This window comes from Eumetopias jubatus, unplaced genomic scaffold (assembly GCF_037043125.1).
Source record: "Eumetopias jubatus isolate StellerSeaLion01/CBP00866 unplaced genomic scaffold, mEumJub1_p1.0 scaffold_15, whole genome shotgun sequence".
Classification (NCBI taxonomy): Eukaryota; Metazoa; Chordata; class Mammalia; order Carnivora; family Otariidae; genus Eumetopias; species Eumetopias jubatus.
This window is the reverse complement of record NW_028274821.1, coordinates 29,711,675-29,737,440: the sequence shown is the minus strand read 5'-3', so window position 1 is coordinate 29,737,440 and position 25,766 is coordinate 29,711,675. Positions and strand designations below refer to the sequence as shown.

The 25,766-nt window shown below is 35.5% G+C and overlaps 1 protein-coding gene and 1 long non-coding RNA gene across 4 annotated transcripts in view; one reads left to right on the top strand and one right to left on the bottom strand.

Annotated features, from left to right (window-relative positions):
* The window catches only part of ERCC6L2 (ERCC excision repair 6 like 2), a 136,728-nt gene extending 116,531 nt beyond the window's left edge, over positions 1–20,197 (bottom strand). Inside the window, exons 1-4 of one of the 3 annotated variants that reach the window (XM_028122250.2) lie at positions 19,815–20,197; positions 19,508–19,615; positions 14,136–14,560; positions 1,482–1,604 (exon numbers count right to left, since the gene is read on the bottom strand). In XM_028122250.2, coding sequence (XP_027978051.1) covers positions 1,482–1,604; positions 14,136–14,560; positions 19,508–19,553 — 594 coding nt within the window. In that variant the 5' untranslated portion in view covers positions 19,554–19,615; positions 19,815–20,197. The other 2 variants (XM_028122252.2, XM_088019268.1) reach the window with 2 other exon arrangements.
* Positions 19,278–20,449, top strand: LOC114223338 (uncharacterized). Its single transcript, XR_003612132.2, has 2 exons — positions 19,278–19,411; positions 19,666–20,449. It is a non-coding gene; the product is annotated as an uncharacterized LOC114223338 (long non-coding RNA).
* The last annotated feature ends 5,317 nt before the right edge of the window (positions 20,450–25,766 follow it).

Here is a 25,766-nt window from a genome sequence, read left to right as displayed (position 1 = left end):
TAAATAAATATATATTTTATATTAATATCTTCACCTATTTAAAGTATTACTTTTCCCTGCTGTTTTCTCTGCCCTGTTAACTATCAGAACTGATATAAGATATTCATAAATTCTGCATTGACATTTAGAATCAAATAACAACTGAAAACAGGACTACAGACAGTATTTGAACTCTAGAAGATTTAAAGACACATTAAGAATATGCTTTAAAGGGGAAGGGAGGAAAAGATAAAACAAGACGAAATCAGAGAGGTGACAAACCATAAGAGACTCTTAATCATAGGAAACAAACTGAGGGTTGCTGGAGGGGAGGGAGTGTAGGGATGCGGTAATTGGGTGATGGACATTAAGGAGGGCATGTGATGTAATGAGCACTGGGTGTTATATAAGACTGATGAATCACTGAACTCTACCTCTGAAACTAATAATACACTGTATGTTAATTGAATTTCAAAAAAATAAAATAAAATAAAGATAAAATGGCTCAGGTCAAAAAATATGCTTTAAAAAAGAAAGAATTATAATACTTCTTTAGAATCAAATTAAATTTGACACAGGATGTATTTATATTAAAAATAATAAAAATTTTAAAGTAATAATACCATAAGCCAATACTTCTCAAAATTTTGCACTAAAATGCCCCAATAATAGACAATAGTAAATTGGCCTCAGCAATCTTATATATAAGACTCTATTATAGATGAGACTGTTTAAAACTTGACTTGTAGAAAGTGATTTCATTACCATAAGAAAATAAAGATTTCATAAAATCACTTTATCTTTATTTCTATCCAGTTTCCCGAGAAGAATATTAAAAGTCAGACACAAAAATATACTTTTTCTTGCATTTCATTATTTTATTAGAAATCTCTTATTTTTGAGTCATATATGAGATATTTATAAACATGCATTTACAAAGGAGAAAGCTGAAATATAGACACGAATAGCATTCATAGTCACAAGGGCAGAGACAAAGACACACCCAGACCTTAGTCTTTCTAATTCTAATTTCAACAGTCCTTCTCGTAGGAAGAATTTGTTTCAGATTTTCAGGATGTAATTATTCTGCTGCACAACTTTATCAGTGACATACCTTTGTTATCAATATCTACAACTGTCTCCTTTTTCATTCTCACATAAATAAAGAACAATATAATGGACTTTGATTAACTTTACATATACATTTATGAAAATTTAACAAATTCATGAAAGTAAGTCATATAAATCCAGCCAAGAAAAAGACTAACCTCCAAAAAAATTTAAGCTAGAATTGTATTTTGCCACTTTGAGAGTCAATCATACTTAATTTGAGGATGAAACTGATAATCCTTCAGGCATTAGGTCTATAAAACAAACATTTTTAATGATGTCTTTAATTTATATGTTTTGAATTTATACTATAATGTTGCTGTGTACTATAATGTGTGTTGTGTACTTTCCCAATACCAGCTTCATGAGCTGTATGTTTCTAAACATCTTACTTTTTTTGCTATAGAAGAAGAGGGCTCCTTTTTCATACTTCTTAGTAAAAACTCTGGCATGTTGTTTTCAATATCTTCACGAGTTCCCTTTTTATGCAAAACTGCAGCCAGAAATGAAATAACCTGGGAGAAAAAAAAAACTTTTTAATTACTGTGTAAATGTTACAAGATGGACAAAATGTTATGGCTTACAATTAACTACCCAATTACTGAAAATTTGAGTATGTATAAATAGATTTGTTACAGGAGAAAACAATATGAAATAGTAGTACTGGTTTTCTTTTATATATTAACAAACAAATGTACAGTACACCTTACCCCTGAATACAGTAAAAAAGAATTCTCACATGGCTATCTCTTCCATGATAAGTTTTACCTACTCAATGAATTCTTTCTTGATCTCATCAGTTCGGACATTACCTTATTTGTCTCTCTCCATGAAAACTATCTCTTCATATACTCTATTAGAATAAACGATATACATTCTTTTTTCCCTGTAGAAAATAAACCCCTTGAGTTTATTTGGCTCATAAAGTTGTGCACTTCTATTCATCTAATAATTATAGATGGAATAATAGAATGTTATTTTAAGATAGACTAAGACAATTCATCATTACACACACCACTTGGAAAACAGCTATTCTCTAAATACCAAGTAAGAAAGACAGAGACATAATAAAGGAAATACAACCTCATGTAATGAAGAGCAAGAAATATTTAATCAATTGGACTCTGATTCAGATTTCAGCCTTAGTTGCTTGGCAGTTATATAAACTTGGGCAAGTTAATCTATTTGAATAACTGTGAAAATATATGAAAATAGCAAAAATAAATATTTGCAGAGTTGTTTTAAAGATTGGGGGGGGAAGTACTTTCCATACTATCCATATGGGGGGAAAGAATCATTACTTTAGAAAAATAAATCATATAAATATTAAAACCTAAAGAAAAAAATATGAGAGGCGCCTGGGTGGCTGCTCAGTCGGTTAAGCCTCTGCCTTCAGCTCAGGTCATGATCCCAAGGTCCTGGGATCGAGCCCCATGTCCGGCTCCCTGCTCAGCAGGAAACCTGCTTCTCCCTCTCCCACTCCCCCTGCTTGTGTTCCCTCTCTCTGTGTGTCTCCCTCTGTCAAATAGATACCAAAAAAATCCTTAAAAAGAAAAAAAAGAAAAAGAATATGAATGACTAAAAAAAATAGTGTTTTTAAAATGGGAATGGTTACCTACCATCTCAATCCTAAATGACAAAGAAAAAGAATGGTGTAAGAGAAGTATTTGAAGAGATAAAAACTGAAAACTTCTAAAGCCTGATTTAAAAAAAGTCAAGCCATATATTCCAGATCCACTAACAACATCAAACCAATAAATAAGTAAATAAATAATTAATCCACAAGTAGGTGTTTCATAGGAAAACTGCTCAAAACTTGAGACCAAAAAAAAAAAAAATCTTAAAAGTAGCACAAGGAAAACACAATAGATTACCTACCAAAAAGCAACAACTGGACAAATAGCTGATCTTGTAGCAAAAACAACAAAAGACACTATATGATAGAATGATATTTTCAAAATGGTAAAGAAAATAAAAGGAACCTAGTTTTACACCCAATAAAGATATTATTCAAGAACAAAGATGAAGATATTTTCAGACAAAAACTGAACAAATTCCTCATCAAAAGAGTCATAGTAAAGGAAATAATTAATGAGGTTTTCAGACACAAGGAAAATTATACAATGTAGATGTTCAGTGATGCAGGGAAAACTTAAGAGCAACAAAAATGGTAAATATATAGAAAATATAAATATATATTAACATTACTGAACAAAACTAAAATGTCTTCTTGAAATTAAATAAAAGCATTAAAAGATAAGACAACACATGTATTTGAGTCTGAAAGGGCCCAGTGTAGTTACAATATTCTGATGTCCTTACACTGTCCAGGAGGAAATAAAAGACTAATTTATATTAGATTTTTGATAAGTCAAGAATGTTATAATCTCTGGGGTAACCACTAGAAGGGAAATACTTCAATGTGTAAGTAGTAACCTATTAAGAGAGAGATAACAGAATAATATGAAATAATCTATCCAAAAGGAGGCAAAAAAGATGAAAATAAACATAGGTGATGTACAACAAATAAAAAAGCAATAATAAAATAGTAGGTTTAAATCCAAATATATTAGAAAGCACATTTCATGGAGGGGACTAAATGTTACAATTAAATGACAAAGATCATCAGGTCTATAAAATATATATGCCATTTACACAAAAAACATTTAAAACAAGGAACAGAAAAAGTTAAGTAAAAAAATGAAAAGACGTGAACAAAAACCAAAAGAAAGTTGATATAGCTGTATTAATAGACTCTAAGGCAAAAACATTACTAAATTAAAAAGACACACTTCAAGCTTGATATTGATTAAAAACTTAATTCACATAGAAGTTATAACTAGTGTAAATTGTTAAGCAAAGAAAACAAAGTTTACTGAAACAAAAGAAGACAAATCCATAGCATAATGGTAAGATTTTGAAATAACTCAGAAGAAACAAAATAATCAGTAAAGAGAATATTTGAATAACATGGTTAGCAAACTTGACCTAATGAACATTTGATCAAACACTGTACACTACTGCAAAACACAGTTTCATTTAAAGTACATATGAGGGGCGCCTGGGTGGTTCAGTCAGTTAAGCATCTGCCTTCAGCTCCAGTCATGATCTCAGGATCCTGGGATTGAGCCCTATGTTGGGACTCCCTACTCAGTAGGGAGTCTGCTTCCCCTCTCCCTCTGCCCCTATGCCCCCTCCCTGGTTGTGCTCTCCCTCTCATTCTTTCTCAAATACACAAATAAAACCTTTTAAAAAATTGATAAAGTACACATGAAATATTTACAAAAGCATCATACAAGGTCATGGAGCAAATCTCAATACGTTTCAACAGAAATATTACACAATATGTTCTTTGATGTGAGAAACTAGAAATAACAAAAGTTTAAAAAGAAAACCCACAAATATCTATAAAGCAAGAAATATACTTCAAAGAAGAAATAAATTTTAAGGTATATTAGAATAAGCGGTGCCTGGGTGGCTCAGTCGATTAAGTATCTGCCTTTGGCTCAGGTCATGATCTCAGGATGCTGGGATCACTAGCCCTGTGTAGGGCTCCACACTCAGTGTGGTCTGCTTGGGACTCTGCTCAGCAGGGAGTCTGTTTCTCCCTCTCCCTTTGCCCCTCCCTCCCGCTCATGCTCTCTCTTTCTCTCTCTCAAATAAAATCTTTAAAAAATGTATAAAATTAAAAATGAAGTATATTAGAATATACTTCTAATTTCACAATTGAGATTAGAATATATTTTGAGTTTAATAATAATAAATAATAATTACATATTAAACTTTTAGACTACACCTAAAATCATGTTTTAGGGACTTAAATGCCTATATTAGAAAAGAAGCTGCTAATAAGTATCTAAGAATCTATTTCAAAAATTAATAAAAATACAGAAAACATAACACAAAAAACAGAATTATAAATAAAATGTGTAAGTGGAAAAGCATATAATAAAAAGGATCAGCAAAGCCAAATGATCATTCTTGTGAAAGGTTTTTAAAAAGTGATAAGCCCCTAGAAAATTAATGAAGAAAAACTAAGAGGCAAACACACACACACACACATACACACACACACACACACACACACACAAAGGACATAATAAATAATGTCATGCCAATAACTAAAAATTTAGAAGAAATGAAGAACAGAACTTATCAATACTGACACAAGAAAAAACATAAAATTTACATATTCATAAAACTATCAAATCTAAACATAATTATAAACCTTACATAAAGAAAACTAAAAGTCAAATAGTTTCACCCATAAAGTCTACCAATGCTTAAGAAAGATATAATGCCAGTCTTGGAGCACCTGGGTGGCTCAGTGAGTTAAGCATCCGACTCTTGATCTCACCTCAGGTCTTGATCTCAGGGTTTGAGTTCAAGCACTATGTTGGGCTCCACACTGGGTGTGGAGCCTACTTAAAAAAAAAAAAAAACAGAGAGAAAGGAAGGGAAAGGAAAGGAAAAAGGAAAGGAAAGGAAAGGAAAGGAAAAGGAAAAGGAAAGGAAAAAGGAAAGGAAAGGAAAAAGGAAAGGGAAGGAAAAAGGAAAGGGAAGGGAAGGGAAGGGAAGGGGAAGGAAAAGGGAAAAGGAAGGGAAGGGAAGAGAAGAGGACAATGCCAGTCTTAAACTCATCCAGATTTTAGAAAGGGAGAAATGGTCTCATTTTATGAGTTCTACATAATCTTGATAAGAAAATATGATAAGAATATTACATGCAGGAGATTTTAGGCCAATTTTTCTTATTCATATAGAAGCAAAATCCTTAAAATATTAGCAAATGTAACACAAAAATATAAAAAAGAAATATATACTAAAACCAAGTTGGGCTGATTCTGGGAATGTAAGTTTGGTTTAATTTTCAAAATTTAGATATTGTATGGGTATTAGTTAGGTATTACACTTAACTTTCCTAACATTAGTTTCCTTAAAATAAGAACAGGACAACCCATTTCATTAGAAGATCCATTTTACATGAAGTGCTACATTATTAACTTTAAGCACACTGTGAAAAGTTGGGAATGTATATTTTTATCACTAGGGCAACCAACAACAACAAAAAAATGTAAATAGTTAAAAAGCCAGTAGAAGAGCTGAAATATATTTTTTAAAATATCCTAGCAACCCAAAAGAAAGCAGGAATGGAGGAAGAGTAAGACAGAAAACAGTCTGTTCAAACAAAAACCAAATAATAAAATGGTATGTACAAATGCAAATATAACAGAAATGTAAATGGACTAAACACTCCAATTAAATATCAAAGTTTGCCAAAATGGATAAAGAGTTGTCTACAAGAGACCCACTTCATTTTTTTTTTAAATTTAATTCCAGTATACCTAGCATACAGTGTTATATTATTTTCAGGTGTATAATACAGGGATTCAACAATTCTATGTATTATTCAGTGCTCATCAAGATGAGTGAACTCTTAATCTTCACTTATTCCACCCATCTGACCACTCACCTCCCCTCTGGTAACCCACCTGTTTGCTCTCTATAGTTAAGAGTCCGTTTTTTGGTTTGTCTCTTTTTTTTTCCTGTTTCTTAAATTCCACAGAGAGTGAAATCATATGGTATTTGTCTTTCACTGACTTTGCTTGCCATGTTGTTACAAATGGCAAGATTGCATTTTTCTTTATGGCTGAATAATATTCCAGTGTGTATATGTGTGTGTGTATCGATACAGATCTATATAGATATAGATACATACCATATCTTCTTCATCCATCTATTGATGGACACTTGGGCTGCTTCCATAATTTGTCTATTGTAAATAATGGTGCAATAAACATAGGGGTGCATATATCCTTTTGAATTAGTGTTTTTGTATTCTTTGGATAAATACCCAGTAGTGCAATTACTGGATCGTAGGGTCATTCCATTTTTAATTTTTTGAGGAACCTCCATACTGCTTTCCACAATGGCTGAACCAGTTTGCATTCCCATCAACAGTGCACAAGGGTTCCTTTTTCTCCACATCCTCGTCAACACTTGTTTTCTCGTGTTTTTTATTTTAGCCATCCTGATGGGGATTTGATTTCCCTGATGATGAGTGATGTTGAGCATATTTCATGTGTCTGTTGGCCATTTGTATGTCTTCTTTGGAAAAATGTCTGTTCATGTCTTCTGCCCATTTTAATCATATTATTTGGGGGTTGGGTTTTTTGGGGGTATTTTTATAAGTTTTTATGTATTTTGGATATAAACCCTTTATCAGATATGTCATTTGCAAATATCTTCTCCTCCCATTAAGTAGGTTGTCTTTTAGTTTGGTCGACTATTTCCTTTGCTGTGCCTAAGTTTATTTCGATGTAGTCCCAATAGTTTATTTTTGCTTTTGTTTCCCTTGCCTCAGGAGATATATCTAGAAAAATGTCGTTACAACCAGTGTCAGAGAAATTACTGCCTGTGCTGTCTTCTAGAATTTTTATGGCTTCAGGTCTCACATTTAGGTCCTTAATTCATTGAGTTTATTTTTGTGTATGATGTAAAAAAGTGGTCCAGTTTCATTCTTTTGCACATAGCTGTCCAGATTTCCCAACACTGTTTGTTGAAGAGACTTTTCCCCATTGTATATTTTTGCCTCCTTTGTGAAAGATTAATTGACCATATAACTGTGAGTTTGTTTCTGGATTTTCTATCCTGTTCCATCAATCTATGTATCTGTTTTTGTGCCAGCACCATACTGTTTCGATTACTACAGCTTTGCAGTATTACTTGAAATATGGAATTGTGATGCCTACAGCTTTATTTTTCTTTTTCAAGGTTGCTTTGGCTATTTGGGGTCTTTTGTGGTTCCATACAAATTTTAGGATTGTTTGTTCTAGTGTTGTGAAAAATGCTCTTGGTATTTTGATAGGGATTGCATTAAATCTGTAGATTGCTTTGGGTAGTATGGACATTTTAACAATATCTGTTCTTCGAATCCTTGAGCATGGAATGCCTTTCCATTTGTTTGTCATCTTCAATTTCTTCCATCAATGTTTTATAGTTTTCAGAGTATACATCTTTCACCTCCTTGGTTAAGTTTATTCCTAGATATTTTATTATTTTTGGTAAAGTTGTAAATTGGATCATTTTCTTAATTTCTCTTTCTGTTGCTTCATTATTAGTGTATAGAAATGTGACGGATTTCTGTATATTGATTTTGTATCCTACAACCTTATTGAATTCCTTTATCAGTTCTAGTAGTTTTTGGTGGAATCTTTAGGGTTTTTTATATATAGCATCATGTCATCTGCAAATAGTGAAAATTTTACTTCTTCCTTACCAATTTAGAAGACTTTTAATCCTTTTTCTTGTCTCATTGCTGTGGCTAGGACTTCTGGGTACTATGTTGAATGAAAGTGCTGAAAATGGACATCCTTGTCTTGTTCTTGACCTTAGGGGAAAAGCTCTCAGTTTTCACCATTGAGTATGATGTTAGTTGTGGGTTTTTCACATATGGCCTGTATTATGTTGAGGTATGTTCCCTCTAGAACTATTATTTTGTTGAGGGTTTTTATCATGAATGGATGTTCTACTTTGTTAAATAGTTTTACTATGTCTATTAAAATGATCATATGGTTTTTATCCTCTTATTGATATCATATATCATGGTTGATTTGCAAATTTTGAACCACTTGCATCCCTGGAATAAATACCACTTGATTGTGGGTTTTTTTTTTTTATGTATTGTTGAATTTGGTTTGCTAATATCTTTTAGAATTTTTTGCATCTATGTTCATCAGAGATATTGGCCTATAGTTCTTATTTCTGTAGTGTTTTTATCTTGTTTTAGTATCAGGGTAAGGCTGGCTTCATAGAATGGATTTGGAAGTTTTCCTTCCTCTTCTATTTTTTGGAATAGTTTGAGAAGAATAGGTATTAACTCTTCTTTATATGTTTGGTTGAATTCACCTGTGAAGCCCTGCTCCTCCCTCTCCCACTCCCCTTGCTTGTGCCCCCTCTCTCGCTGTGTCTCTCTCTGACAAATAAATAAATTAAAAAATCTTAAAAAAAAAAATTCAGCAAGAGATTGATGTGAACAAAATGGCTGATGCAGAACTCAGACTAAAGGAGGTGGAAAGAATGTTTCACAAATGACGGAGTTCAAGCATTAGACAATAATGAAAAGGTCAGGCAACTGTATTGATTAGAACGGGACATGAGGAAACTATATAGTGAGGGAAATGTTCTATATCTTATTAGAGTAGTGGTTTTATATACATACATATATGTATATGAGTTAAATACACATAACTGTATACTTTCGATCCATGCATTTTACTGTTTGTAATTAAAGACAGAATCACACACACACACACACACACACACACACACACACACAAAGATACATATATTCTTTTGAATTATAGGCAAACTGGTCCTCAAAGGCTGAAAAGGCAGAAAAGATACCAACTAGATACTATATGACAATTTAATTTAAGCAATATAAACCTAATCCATTGCTTTCCTCTTAATTCATCTCTGGATTGTTTCATTATAAGAAAACTATATTCCTAATTATGATAATTCATAATTCAACCTGTTCATCTATCCAAGACGATGAAGATCTTAACTTTAACTTAATTTGTCAAATTCCATGAATTTGAGAATTCTGTAAAATATTGGGTAATTTTAATAAAAATCTAGGATTTTGCATTCATTCCCAATTTTAATTTCTTAGTCCAATTAAAACTAAAAGTGAAAATAGATGAATTATTGGTGTTGAACAGATCATGGGCACAAATGAACACAAGGAGACTTCTGGGGTAATAAATGTGTTCATTATCTTGATTGTGGTATTGTAGTGATCATTTCTTGGGTGCATTTATATGTAAAACTTACCAAACCATACACTGTAAATTTATGCACTTTAATGTATATCAATTGTAACTTTAAAAAGTACATATACACTGTGCAAATGAATACATACACATACAACCAACAAGTCTGCTAAAACTAGTAAGACTAACAAAACCAAATTTTGTAAGAATATAGAGCAACCATAATTTCATACATTGTTGGCAGGAATGCAAAAAGGTACAAACACTTTGGAAAAGGTTTGGCAATTTCTTATAAAACTAAGCATACATTAGTTCATGACCAAGTAATTCCATTCCTAATTATTTACTCAAGAAAAGTGAATACATAGAAGATTGTTCAAGAGAGTTCTTAACAGTTTTTTTCATAACAACTAAAAACTGGAAACAGCTCAGGTGTCCATCAGCTGGAGGACAGATAAACAAAATGCAGCATCTAAATAATGGAATAACTACCAGCAATAAAAAGGAACAAACTACTTATGCAATCAATAACACAAATGAGACTTAAAATATTATGCTAAGTGAAAGAAGCCTTACACAGAGTGCACATGTATGATCCTATTTATATAAAAAAGCAAAGCTAATCTATGATATAAAAAAGCAGAACAGTGATTGCCTCTTGGGGGTGGTGGGAAGAGCAGGAAGAAACAGAATTGACCTCTTCTAGAGTGATGATAATGTTCTGTAGCTTGAAAGGGTTTATTTGGCTTACACAGAGGTCAAAGCTCATGGAATGGTGGGTATACTTAAGATTCGTGCATGTCATTGTAAATTTTACTTCAAAATGAAAAAAAAGAATTGTAAATAAACACTGACTAGCTAATGACACACATGCTCAAGCGTTTGGGGATAGGATATATTAATGTCTGCTACTTTAAAATGCAACAAAACATGGCTTGATGGATGGATAGATAAGTGATAAAGCCATGTATAATGACACATTAAAAGAATCTAGGTGGTGGGTATATGGGTATTCATTGTACAATTCTTCCAACTCTTCTAGATGTTTGAAAAGATTCATAAGAAGATCCTGGGGAAAAAATCAGTTTGTAAGACAGTAGTGATTCCATTTTTTGCACATTTATTTATGTCTGTGTATTCATGGACCAGTATATATGAAATATATGCATACATGTTTATGTATGTTGTACATTCAACTGCTCCCTCTCAATCAGATAGATCCTTCCAATTCACTTAAAAAAATACTCAAGTTCCTCCTCTTTCCAAATGATACAAACAAACAAAAAAGAAACTTCCTCAAAATTCCATCTTCCTTCAGCTACTAGTAGGTCACTTTTGTTCCTTTCAAAGCCACCTTTCTTAAAGAGGTAAGCATACTTCCCATGTCTATGCCTTCACCTACTTCATCTGGCTTGTGCCCCCCGCCCCGAATTCCAGCAAAATAGCTCTTGTTCAAGATACCAGTAATTTCCAGTGTCACTAGATCAAATGCACATTTTAAAATCCTCATCCCTTGAAGAATGTAAAATATTGAGCTGACGTTTTTAAATCTGAAATGAGGGAAACAAACTTTATTTCGTACGTAAACCAAACTTTAGGAAAAAAAAGTTCAATTTCATATTATGGTTAAGTCAGAATGTGAGAAGGGGAAAACTTAAGGGATGTTATCAGAAAAAAGGAAAAAAATGAATAAGCTTATACTACAGTCCAAATGGTAAATGCCAATGGTAATAAATGCCAACAGTAAATTTTCATAGACCATTTTCACCTAATTCTACTGTACTTTGAAATTCTACTAAACTCATTAACTATTGTCCACATTTCTTCAACTGGTTTAGTCATTGTATTTATAGAAGCTCCACCTTAAATGGATCTCCCAAACCTCCTATTCATGTAGAAATTATTCTCTGAGCTATAAGAATAATAACCAGGGATGTAAGTCTGCAAGGATCAGAAAAATCCAGCTAAGTATCAAAACTAGTATAGAAACTATGTCCTAATCTTCAGAAGATAAGCCCTCAAGACTTTCAAAGCACATTCAAAACACAATTGAAAGCCTTCCAAGGATTTCAGTGTCAGGTAATATAAAATTGTGCAGTAAAATCACTTTAAAAAATACATCATAAAATAAAGGAAATTTCTTTATAACATGGACTTCAGAGATGAAAGCTAAATTTGAGCCTAAAACATGCATAAGAACTTGAATTGTATATGGTAGTTTTAATGGGAGGAGATTCCCAACTAGTTCCCAAAAAGGTCCCTTTTAGTAGCATGCTGTTTCTGATTTTGCAGATTAGCAGGCATTGGCTAGTCAAAGAAGTGTGGGAAAAGACATTCTAGCATGGGCAAAAACAATAAAACTGTATGTAAAGATAGTCATATTAGTTATTTATAGTTATAGTTATTTATTTTCCTCTAGTATTCATCCGTATACCTTGGTCACAGATGATAGTTTCCTAAAGGCTCCTTTCTTTATTCTTGCCACCTAGTCTCCCAAGAAAGTAAATCTGTTTATTCCATAAGCAATTATTTAGCACCTTCAACGTGCAAACCTAGAACTACGTGCATTGCCTGGACTTTAAGGGACAAACAGTATGGCTAATGGTGATACACTATGATTACTGAAGGACTTAGTTTTATTCTAGCTTTTTATATCAGAGCTGTATACATAATTGCATTATTAGGCTATTTTTTAAAGATTTTATTTATTTATTTGAGAGAGTGAGAGAGAGAGCGAGAGAGCACACACACGTGAGCAGGGGGAGGGGCGGAGAGAGAAGGAGAGGGAGAGAGAGAATCCGAAGCAGACTCTGAGCTGGGCGCAGAGCCTGATGTGGGGCTCGATCTCACGACCCTGAGATCATAACCTGAGCCGAAACCAAGAGTACGATCCTTAACCCACTGAGCCACCCAGGCACCCCTAGACTATTTTTAAATGTTGAAATTAGTTTTTCACTTACCTTTGAGTTCCACTAACAATGGAGGTGTCATGAAGAATAAAATTATAGTGGTATAATTCAATTATAATGAAGGAAACACAGAAGGATTTAATCAGAAACTAGACAAACACTCCTGAAAAAACTAGAGTAATTGTATAGTATAAAGTCTAGCTTCAGAACTCTAATCTTTTTAGATCACAAACCTTTGTGATAAGCAGCTTCTAACAGGGCTCCCAATAATCCCCACCTGCTGGTATCCACAGCCCTATTTAATCTTCCCCCTTGAGTAAGAGCTGAACCTAGCAACTTGCTTCTAAAGAAGCAAATATGGCAAAAGTGAAGGGCTGTCTCTTCTGTGATTAGGTTACAAAAGACCATGAGTTCCCTCTTACTCATGTTCTCTCTTGCCCTCTGACTTGCTCTCCCTGAAGAAGCATGCTGCCATGTTATAAGAAACTCCAGTAAGAGGCCCATGTAGCAAGGAACCAAGGGAGCCCTTCACCAATAAATAGCTCATGAGAAACTGAGGCCTCAGTCTAACATTCCACAAGGACCTGAATCCTGCCAACAACCCCATGGCCACGAAGGGAATCCGCCCTAGTCCAACCTTGAGAGGACTGCTGCCTTGTGAGAGGCGGAGCCAGAGGACCCACCTAAACTGCACCCGGATTCCTGACCCACAGAAACTGTAATATGAAAAATGCATACTCTTGTAAGCTGCTAAATTTTGGAGTAATTTGTTATACAGCAATATATAACTAACATACACTCCCTCTGAAAAAAGCATGTAAGTATACAAATTCTGGCACCCATTTTAGGGAAATAGGAAGCCTCTCTGAAGTCCATCAGTGGAATTCCTAGTGGTCCAGGGATCCCAGATTAAGAAACTTCTGATATGATAAACTCTAAACAATATACACAAAAGGCCTGCAAGAAACCAATTTAACCATGTTATGTAGCTTAACAAATGTCAGAATACTTTCCTTCCATACAGTATTGCTAAGAAAGTTAAACTACTTTAAATATAATTGATATCTTAGTACTAGTATTACCAAAGGTAAAATCAAGCCAAGTTATACCAAAACATTATTTTGAATAACATATTTCACAAATACTAAATAAGTACTGAGGATAAAATAATGACTACATACCATCCTAATTTTGAGGATTTTCCTGGCCAGTGGGTGAGAAACACACACACACACACACACACACACAAAATAGCTACCATAAGAGTTGGGAGTACAAACAGAGATTTGTATATGGTATCCATTCATGTACATAATAAAATGACTTTAATGAATTTTAGTTATAATGCAATTAGCAGAAATACCTGTACTGTTTTTCCAAGTCCCATGTCATCACCAAGAATACATCCTTTTCCTTGGATGAAGTGTGCATAGAGAAACTGGGCTCCTTCCCTTTGGTAGTCTCTCAAATACCTGTTAATAGTATAAGGAATAGAGACTCCATCTTCAGATAACGGAAAAGCAACAGCAGATGATGGAAATTTTCGGTCTGGGAAATAAGGTTTTTCCAAATCTTCATCATCAAATATAAAATTCCTGGAGCAATCTTTACGAGATTTTACTTCTTGAAGTCTTTTAAGAGGTACTTTTCTTTCTTGAAAATCTGAATATAAGATGATTGCAAATGACTTCCCATTTTCATCCACTGTGATAGATTTTATGCTTGCTTCACAAAGTGTCCCATTATCTGGAGAAGGGGCAAGACATCTTTCACCTGGATGCCATATGTCTGTAAAAATAAAGAAGAAAATAAAATTTCCAAATCTAACTTATAAAGTAACCCCCCATTTATCCACTGCTATGAGAAAAAAAAAATGTACCTCACACAAATACCCTTTCCAAATTGCTGAAACAAGCTAAATTATAACATGTATAGATAGTCTCCTAAAACATATTATCAGATGTTCTCCTATAATAAGCAGAATAAAGGATATATAATTTATTTCCAGTGGTTTTCACCCTGGCTGTGTGTCATAATCTCATACATGCTTGGACACTACCTCTGTTGACTGTGGTTCAGTGGCTATGGGCTATGGGCATCTGGTTGTATGACTTTGTTTGGTGGCCATTGTTGAATTCAAAGGGCCATTGATTCACAGCCAGGGTTCAGAACCACTGATTTAGATATTCATGATTCGTGAACATTATGTATATTATTCATGATATGGTAGACTAATAGTAAATGGGACTTGATAATGAGTAAGCTAAAATCCTCTAGACAGCAATGCTTTTGTGATTCTCCTGTCTGCTTTTTCCCATCTCCTTTCTCTGGAGACAGCTGTTACTTCTTGTCAACACTGCTGCTGCTTTTTTAAAAAAAAATTTTAATTTATTTTTTATTTTTTTCTAGTACTGCTGCTTCTAAACTGTTCCCCGAATTTGTAGACAACTAACCAAGGGAATCTCTAATTCAACCACAGAGTGATGTGTGCCAGCTCTGTCACAGCTTTTTTCCCTTCTGTTTTAAAGGGTTGCAGTTCTTTAAAAAGAGATGAATTCTAAGATCTCTTTTATGCTAAGATTCTATTATTCTTTGAAAAGTCTGACCCCTTTCTCTATATGTATTTATTCCGTGATTAATTGTACAGCTTTCTACTTTATTTTTTTTAAAGATTTTATTTATTTATTTGACAGCGAGTGAGAGAGCACAAGCAGGGGAGCAGCAGAGGGAGAAGGAGAAGCAGGCCCCCCACTGAGCAGGGAGCCTGATGTGGGACTCGATCCCAGGACCCTGGGATTATGACCTGAGCCGAAGGCAGAAGCTTAACCCACTGAGCCACGCAGGCGTCCCGTCTATTTTATTTTCTGTTCAGGAAATATAGCACTATGAATAGGGAGGGGAGTATCTTTAGAGCATACAACTAGTATAATTAAAAAATACCAAATAGAGGAAATTAAGTAAAAATAATTTTCTAAGTGGACTTTCTTATAGCAAGAATTACAGAGAAGTTGTATGGCTACAGATGTAAGAATACTAGGAATTATTTTTCTCACATATTTCGTATTGAGATCAGATGACCATTAGTAGTTTCTTAGGGTTTTTCCGATGATTTCTTGTTAGGTTTTTATAACATTTGTGATTATAATATGACTAGTATATCTACATTCTCTTAAGCACGAATAACTCATTATGCTATTCCTCAAAAGTAAAACCATTATTCCCACTAACTTTGGTAAGGTTATTTTGCATAACAATTAGAAGTACACCAAGAAAAATCTGTTCTCCTACCCTAATGTTTGGACCCAAACTGTTTGAGAACTGTCACACAATTCTAAAAGACATAGTTTTAACATGAACCTAAAACCTTGATCCATTGTACAGGGATAACAGATTAGTGGGCCCTATTTTCATAACAGTACTTGAGCCTTAAGACCTGAATTAACCCTTATAGCAATTTTTAACACATTATTTCTGTTTCACATGATTTGTTTGCCCATCCAGAAAATGCCTTCCAATTTTTAAAGACTTGAGTCATTAATGTGTTTATTATTCAACATATACATTTTAACACCAATTACCTACCAAATACACTGTACCACACAATAGGTATAAAATGAAAAAAAACAATGTCAAAAATTATAATGATTAAACCTTGCTCTTTCCAAATCTCATTAAATCTTTCCAAATCTCATTAAATGGCATCATCATCTAGCCAACTTTTCATGATAGAACACATTTAGCCAGCCCTTATTCCTCTTTTTATATTACTCCCTACATCCAAACCATCAGAAAGTCCTGCTGGTTCTCCCTCAAAATCTATCACTTCCCTCCATCATGCTACCGCTTCTGTAATACAACTGTTGGCAAGCTTTTTTGGTAAAGAGTCAGATTTGGGCTACTTATTATTTTAGTTTTGCAGGCTATACTGTCTCTTCCTTGTAACACGAAATCAGGGACAGAGAACACATAAACAAATGGGCATGGCTGTGTTCCAATAAAACTTTATCTACAATAACTATCAGGCTGGATTTGGCCAGGCCCATAGTTTGCTGTCCTCTGCCACCTTTGGCTTTCTCCTAAATTACTGCTATAAACTCCTAACCATTCTCTCTGCTGCCACCATTTTCCCCCTACAATCCATTTTACACATAGCAACCATACTATTTAAAAATATAAATTACTGGGGCGTCTGGGTGGCTCAGACGGTTAAGCATCCAACTCTTGATTTCGGCTCAGGTCATGATCTCTGGGTCCTGGCATCCAGCCCCGTGTCAGGCTCCATGCTCAGTGGGTATATGCTTGAGGATTCTCTTCCCCTCTCTCTACCCCTCCCCCTGCTTGCATGCTCTCTCTCTAAAATAAATAATCTTTAAAAAAAATTAAAAATTAGTATATCTTTAATTTAAAAATTTTCAATAGTTATCATTGCATAAAGAATAAAGTACAAACTCCTTAGTATGGCCTGTAAGTCCCAGTATGATCTGCCAATACTTACCTCACCAACCCCATCTCCATTTTTCTCTGTACTCAAACATGCTAAGCAAGTCTTCTCTCAGCTGTTTTTATGTCATCTCTTCACCTTATTTAAAGTAGGGTACCCTTTTATTCTGTATCTCAGTATTTTATTGCCTCCATAACTCATATCACAATGTTCAATGACTATGTTTACTTGTTTTTATCTATCTTTCCCACTAAAGAGTAATTTCCTTTCCAGGAAAGTGTCTGTATTTTTCAAGTTTTATCCCCAGCATTGGCACTCAGTAGGCACTCAATAAATGTGCTGAATTTATTACAAAAACACATCCTTGATCTTACAGATCCTAAATATCTAGTGAGGGAGACAGATACTAAAAAGTTCACAAACACGAAATTGTAGCAAGTGCTTCAGGAGATAAGAACAAAGTGCTATGAAAAAGAGTATTGAAGAAGCATAATTTAAAAGGGAAGAAGATCTAAGAAGAGTATCTCTGAGCACACAGCATGTGCAAAAGCCCTATGGGCTTCATACAACAATTTCTGGAAATCTATTTGGTTCCTTAGTTTGAATAATTTCTAGAACTAAACAGATTCAGTTAAGTTTGAGCAAAGACTGGAATCTCTCTGTATCAAATTCTAGAACAAATAGCTTAAATTGGGAGGATTTCCTGTAGGGTTGAATGAAGGGTCCTCTTTAACGTCCTTTCCTTTCCTCCTTTATTCCAGACTGGTCTCCTTGCTGTTCCTCAACTATGGCAAGCATGCTCCCACCTCAGGGCCCCTGAGATTTCTATTCCTTCCATCAACACTCTCCCTAAATACCCAAATAACTGATTCTTTCATTTCATTTAGGTCTCTGCTCCAATGGCATCTCCTCAGAGGTGTTTTCTCTGACCACTGAATCTAAAATAGCACTCCCTGCCACTCTTTCTTTACCCTGCTTAATTCCATTTTTAGAGAAAAATATGGAATATTTGTTATTGTTTATCTCAACTTAGTTTCCTAGAGCAGGGACTTACTTTGTTCACTACTATATCCTGGGCACCTAGAACAATGTTTGAAACTCAAATACTTGTAGAACTAACAAATATTTATACAGAGCTAACATTTGAAGACTTATGTGTGCCAGGCATGTGCTTTATTTCATTTAAGCCTCGCCACTATCCTTTCATGACTTCATGTAAGTAATATTGTTAGTTCCATTTTATAAATGGTGAAACAGATAAAGGTTAACCAACTTCCCTTTGGTTACACAGCTTAAAAATGGCAGATCCCGGATTTGACCCAAGCTATCTGAACTTGTAACTACCATACTGTACCATGCACACATGAATGAACAAGTCCCTGGAACTGAGTAGTCCCTGCTCCTTTTAACTGAGGTCTGAACACCACAGTCACTACAATCTCCACTCAGCAGCTTCTCTACTTATTTCAAATGCCGGGCTTCTATGGGTTATATTTGTGATCCCTGAGTTATAGTGTCATCAATTCCTAGCCTTCAGAGTTGAGGCTTATTACATAAACCTCTCTAACCTTTAGCTCTGAATTCCTCATCAATTTAATGAGATCGATACCTTCCTCAAAGGAAAGTATGGAGATAAATAATCAGCATATTACTGGGCACAGAGCAAGCACTCAATATCTGATGGTATCACTTTTAATAATGAAAGCTATTAATATGGGGGCAAGAAGGCATCCCATTTGACTTGTTAGATAGCCACACCCTCCTTAAACCCTCTCTTGAGGACCCAATAAAGGTTGACTGCAAGGTCCTGATTCAGTGCATCATATATTAAGGTCTTTGTGTAATCAAATAATGTGAATTGAATATCTCAACCTTTATTCACCTATGTAACTACAAACTTCTACCATTCGCTAAGAACTGGGGTAATACAAGGACAAAGGATAAACACACCACACATTTACTGAATGCTTATTATGGACCTGGGTCACATAAGTGCTTTGCATACACTATCTTATTTCGTAATCACAAGAACTCAGCAATGATCTCCATTTTACAAAGGAGGAAACTGCCCAAAGTTTCTCAGCAAGTAACTGTCAGAGCCAGCACTAGATCCAGTCTGACTCCAGAGTCCAGGTTCTCAACATTGAATCCCAAAGAACTTGTGCCAGACTTCGTCTGTCATTCAGAAGAGCCACAAGGTAAAATCCCAACCCCAAGGGAACTGGCAGGAACGGGTCCAACCCAGCGCAGTAAAGACAGGTGCCTAGGCTGAGAGGCGAGCTCCAAGCTTGTACCTTTGCCGGCGGTTTCCGCGCGAGGCTTGGGGGCAGAGGGATCCATCTGGCCAGGGGGAGGGGCCGGGCAGCCTGGCTGCGTACAATACTCGGCAGGCGGCCGAGGACCTGGAGGAGGAGGCGGGCGGGAAGACTGAGGCCAACGCCACTTCCTGCAGCCCTTCGTACATCGCCCCCCTGAAGCGCGACGCCAGCGGACGAGAGGGAACACAGGTGAAGCCCGAGAGGGTCCAGGGAGAGGGGAGGCGGCGTCCCAGACAGCGGCAGAGCTGGAGAGCGCTGTGGAGGCTGGCAAGGCGGCGCTCACCTAGTCATCTCGCGTTCCGCCGGGGAAGGAAGCAAGCCGGCAAGCGGACCCTTTACCCTCCCTTTCACAGAGGCCCTACCTCTACCTTCCCCTGCAGCTTTCCCCCCCGGCTCGGAAAATCCCGCGAGATCGGGCGCCTGAACTGTCATTGCGGTCTCGCGATAACAAAATCTTGGTTCACATGGGCGGAGCAGTCTTCCTGCCATCTTGACCCCGGGAAGCCGGTAACACAAAGGTCCGCGACCGTTGCAAGTATCGCGAAGTTTGAAATCGCCTGCCTGCCGGGTGCGCATCTTACGGACAACAGAGGGATCTGAAGACACCCGTGGGCTCGCATCTGCTGACTTCTAGCTGGAGACCGTGTCCGCGATTGCGGCCTGCTGCTGGCTTATATTTAGTACTTCCTCGTGTTCCTCGTGTAGCGCATGCCCAGGAGCTTGAGGCGAGTGACTCCCTCCTGGAGTGCTCAGCGGGTGAGACACCCGCCCGGAAGCCAACGCTTCACGACACTCGCGGGAGGCTGAGTACTTAGTGGTCACACACTAAAATATAGTCAAAAATAACTCTTGTGACTACAAACCAGCAATACATGCCATAAATAGAAGATTAAGGTAAAAATACTATGAAAATTTAAAGTGTCCGTGTACCATTTACAGTTAGAGTGGTTTGTGAGACATAATGGGAAAACACCAAGCAGGTGGTGGGGCTGTTTTTGTTAAAGCATCATTAGAACAACACACTACTCACAAGTTAATGGATACTACTTTTCTAATACTTTGCCAGACCTTATACGTTGATTCATCCAAAAAAAAAAAAAATGGTTTCTCCACATGTTAAAATGTTTTCATGTACTGTAGGATATTTTATTGAACTAGGTTTGCTAGAACACAAGAGTATTAGGAATAACACATCTATTATCGTACAGTTCTGTAAGTCAGAATTCTTACTTGGGTCTCATTAGGCTAAAATCAAGGAATCAGCTGGGCTACATTCTTTTCTGGAGGCTCTCCAGCAGAATCCGTTTCCTTGCCTTTCTACACATTCCTTGGTTCATGGCCACCTTCTGTCTTCAAAGCCAGAGTTGTTGCCTCTCTGTGCCTTCCATAGTCACATCTTCCTCAGATTGCAGCTGGGTAAGATTCTTTGATCTTATGATCAGATTGAGTCTACTTGAATAATCCAGGATAATCTTCCCATTTGAAGGTCTGTACCCTCAGTTATATCGCAAATTCCCTTTGCCAGGTAAAGTAATATATTCATGGGTTCCAAGGATTAGGATGTGAACATCTTTAGGGGCTTATTATTCTACCTACCAAAGGGTCTAAATGAGGAAAGCTATGTCTATTTGCTGCCAATAGGTATCTATTCTTTGAGAGATACTAACAATTAGCAATATGTTTTCATAAAATCCTTCATCTAGAATAGCCCTTGTTTCTTTTTACCATCAGGTAGAAACTTTGTATCTAAGGAAAACATCTAATTCACTCACTGTGTGTGAGATATTGGCCCTCACACATGGTTGAGAAGTTACATCATTTAACCTCATTGCGTCAGTGTCCTCACCCATGACAACAAAGAGGCAAGTAACAGTAACGTACATGAAAAAGTGTTGTTGTAAGTATGAAATAGGATAAGTAAAATATCTAAAACAGTACCTGGTCGTAGGAAGGAACATGTGGATTGCTATTACTGTTGTTATCAATGGAATGCATCCACTTGTAAGTTGCATTCTACATAACCACTGCTTCATTTTAATATTTTGGCTAATAGTTGGTAGTACATTATTACTTAGATTAGAATTTTAGACTACATTCTAACTTAAAACACCATGGATTGTAAGGCATATTATTTAGGTACAGCTGAAAAAAAGAAAAAACTGCTCATTATATAAATTGTAACTTGATTTTTAACATGCATCCTGATACTGGAAATTTTTAAATGTAGGGAAAAAAATCTGCTTCTTGGAATTGATGAAATATGTCTTTTTTACTTAAACTCTTTTCACATTGTCTCCAAAATTAATGGCAATTAGAAATTTCAACCAAGCTTACTTTTTTCTTTTTACAGCTACCAAAAAGTTTGATTGTTTCCTCCCACTAAAATAACTAGTTGTGTAATATTGTCTTATTTTTCCAGAGGTCTACTAATTTAAGACCTTGATTTTTTATTTTTTTAAGGTTTGTTTTTTTTTTTTTGAGAGGGAGAGAGCATGAGGTGAGGGGGCAGAGGGAGAGGAAGAAGCAGGCTCCCCACTTAGCAGGGAGCCTGGCACCCTGAGCCAAAGGCAGACGATTAACTGACTGAGCCACCCAGGCACCCCAAGACCTTGATCTTTAAGGGCTGACATCTAAATAGAAGTGATAAAATCAGAAGTAAATTTTTATTTAAATGAGAGAGGTCATCTGGTTGAAGGAATACTCTTGTGACTAACAGAGGAGGAGGGGGCCTCAATTTCTGAGTATTATTTAACCTCACCACCATGTTTATGATGCATAGTGAAGCAGAAAAAAATCATGACATAAAAATATGTTTTAGTGAATTAGATGCCTCACAAAATTAGATATCCTTAAACATTCCTTCCCCCACTAACAGTTTTTGTCTAAGGCCATTGCAAGGACATCCTTGTCTAGGTGCTGATGTTGTACACATCTAATACTGTAATGCTAATCACTGCAAAGTGAAATCGAAAGTCTTGCAAAATATTTGGGAATTCCTAAAGTCAATATAAATGATCTTGGATAACTAGAACATGTGCAAAACCATTGGCAAAGGAGAAGCTAGCAAAATTAAACTTATTAAAACTACAAAAAGAGAAGAAACAGGATGATAGCATAGACATTTCTAAAGAATATTACTTGAATATCAAAGAGACCCTTGAGAAAAATGATTCTAATATTTTATCAAAGAAATTTTTTTGTGTTTGCAATGCAAAAATTAAATATATATCTATATGTGGTTCATAGACCTCCAAAGTTGTGTGTTAATTCAGCAGAAAAGCTCAAGAAAAAAAAAATAGGTGTGTATTTCAGTTCATTTGGCTGCTATAATAATACCACAGATTAGGTAGCTTATAAACAACAGAAATCTATTTCTCACAGTTCTAGAGGCTGGGGAATCCAAGATCAAGGCATCAGCATGGTTGTGTTCTGGTGAGACCCCCTCTTCCTGATTCATAGCTGGCACCTTGGTATGTCATCGTACATTGGAAGGGGTGAGAGAACTCTGTGGTATGTCTTTAAGAGTACTAATTTTATTCATGAGGGCTCCACATGTGTGTATGTCATCACTTTGGGCACTAGGATTTCAGCATATTAATTTTGAGGGGACACGAACATTCAGATCATAGCAATATGAGAACTTTGAACTTGGAAATTTCTTATGTGATTTTAGGTTGTAGCATTTCTCCCTTGATAAAATGTCCCAGCCACTGTGTCAAGAGAAAGAAAGGAAGAATAGATGAGCAAGAGCAAGGTAGACATGGTAGAAATAGATGTGTCCTTTATCAATAAGTAATCTATAGAGTTTAAAAGGCAACATTATTCAACAATATGAATATACTTACCATTTCTGAACTGTACACTTAAAAATGATTAAGAAGGTAAGTTTTAAGTTTTCTGTATGTGTGGTTTTTTACTACAATAAAAAAAAAAAAAAACCCTGGGTCAACAAAAGGACAATTTAAAACTTGAGCCAAGTGTAGTGAAAGATACATAGTGAATGGCAGGTTAGTGCTAGGAATGTGATGATTGTTACATCTTGAACCTTCACCAATGCCATTTTTACTTAACAGACTCAGTGAAGAAATCTCAGAGGTCCTCAATCCAATGCTCTAACTTAAAGATAATAAGATAATTTGAGAAATGTTAGCTTATTTTACCAAGGTCACAAATAGCAAATAACAAAGTCAGGATCAGAATACGATTCTTCATTCTTGTTCCAATATGATAGGTGTATAAAAATACTATTTCATAGAAGATATTTTTAAATTTGAAAAATTAAAACCTATGATTCTGTTTCTTGTACTATTCCATATCTCATGTCATGTAATAAGCCTAAAAATTCTGCAACAAAACACCAAGACCTGCAGGTTGAAATACTATTATAAAAACATCCAAAATGCATTGCTGAGCAAAAAAACAAAAAAGGTAAAATACTCATAGGCCAAAAATAAGGAGGAAACTGAAAACCAGCTTACTAAAACTGCTGTACTGGAGGCATTTGCCCTTCTCAGTTACAGAAAGGTCTGAGTTTATCTGTCTTGTGGGGACAGAAGACATGGTGTGAAGCTCTTACAAGGTCACAATTTGGAACTGAGACCCTCATTTGAAATCAGAAACCCTGAAAGTCAACACCCTCAGTGAAATTACTGGGTAGAAGAAAATCTGGAAAGCAGAAAAGGGGGAGGATGAAGAAGAGAGACTTGTCTGTCATGGCATGGGCTCTTTGGGCCGGGTTTGTGTGTGTGTGTGTGTGTGTGTGTGTGTGTGTGTGTGTGTGTGTGTCAATGTCCTTTTACATTTTGAAACCACTACCATATCCTCAAATGGATTTAGGATTTGAATTCACATAACCTGTATGATCTAGGAAACCCCAAGCCAAGATAATAACATAATGTAGTGTCAGGTTAATTGCATCCAGGTTGGAAGAAGGAAGCAAGCTCATCTTCTCTGAGGGAAAACATGTTAAAACAAAGATTCCTCAAAGTTTCCAGAGATAAATCCCAAACAGTTCATAATTCCCAAACTGTAAAAAAAAAAAAAAAGAAAAAAATGCATAAAACAAGCCACCATGAACAAAAGCCGGCAGGAAAAACATGCAACAGAAATAGACTCTTAGTGATTTCAGTTAACAGAAGTATTAGATACAAGTGTTTGTGTGTGATTAAAATATTTACTGATATATTTTGAAACTGAAAACATGGAAAGAAAAAAAGACACTGTCAGAAAACAGCAAATAGATTTGTTAAAAGAACCAGAACTTCTGGAAATGAAAACTTTAATTACTGAAATTAAAAACTAAGGTAAGTTAAACAGCAGATTAAACACACCCTCATAGAGAACTCATGAACTGAAAGATCTAAAGAAATGACTCCAACTGCAGAGCAGAAAGTCAAGTGGAGAGAAGCCTGAGTGGCTCAGTTGTTTAAGTGTCTGCCTTCAGCTCAGGTCATGATCCCAGGGTCCTGGGATCGAGTCCTGCATTGGGCTCCTTGCTCAGCGGGAGGCCTGCTTCTCCCTCTACCTGCCACTTCCCCCCTGCTTATTCTCTCTTGATCTCTGACAAATAAATAAAATCTTTTATTAAAAAAAAAAGTCAAGTGGAAGGAAAATACAAAAGAAAGGTTAAGAGAAATGGAAGGTAGAATTGAATTTCCAGAAGTAATGAATAGAGAGGCTGAGGGGGAAAAAATGTTGAAAGAAATAATAGGTGAAATCTCAGATTTAGGAATCATAGTGAACTGAGTGTAATACAAAAAAAATAAAATAAAAAATAATTAAAAATAAAATAATAGTAATATATATATCAGTATTTAGACACGTTGAAGTAAAATTACAGAAGCAACAAAGAATCTTGAAAGCAGCCATTAGAAAAGACAGATTACCTCTGTGGAATAGAATGACAATTTAACTGATAAAAGTTAACTGACAAGAGTTAATAGTAACAAGAAAGTCAGAAGACAATGGAATAATAACTTCCAAGTGCAAAGAAAATAACTATCAACCTAAAATTTTATAATCAGCTAAACTATAATAAGAGCAAAATATTTTCAGACAAAACTAAAAAAACACCAGTGGACTCTCATGACAAGACCTTTTTAAGGATTTTGAACTAAAAAAAAGTGAAATGATCTGAAATGTAAGAATGATTAAGACTAACAAAATGAACAAATAACCATTGACTGTTGAAAACTATAACAGTGATGATATAATTTTGGATATATAAAAAATAAAG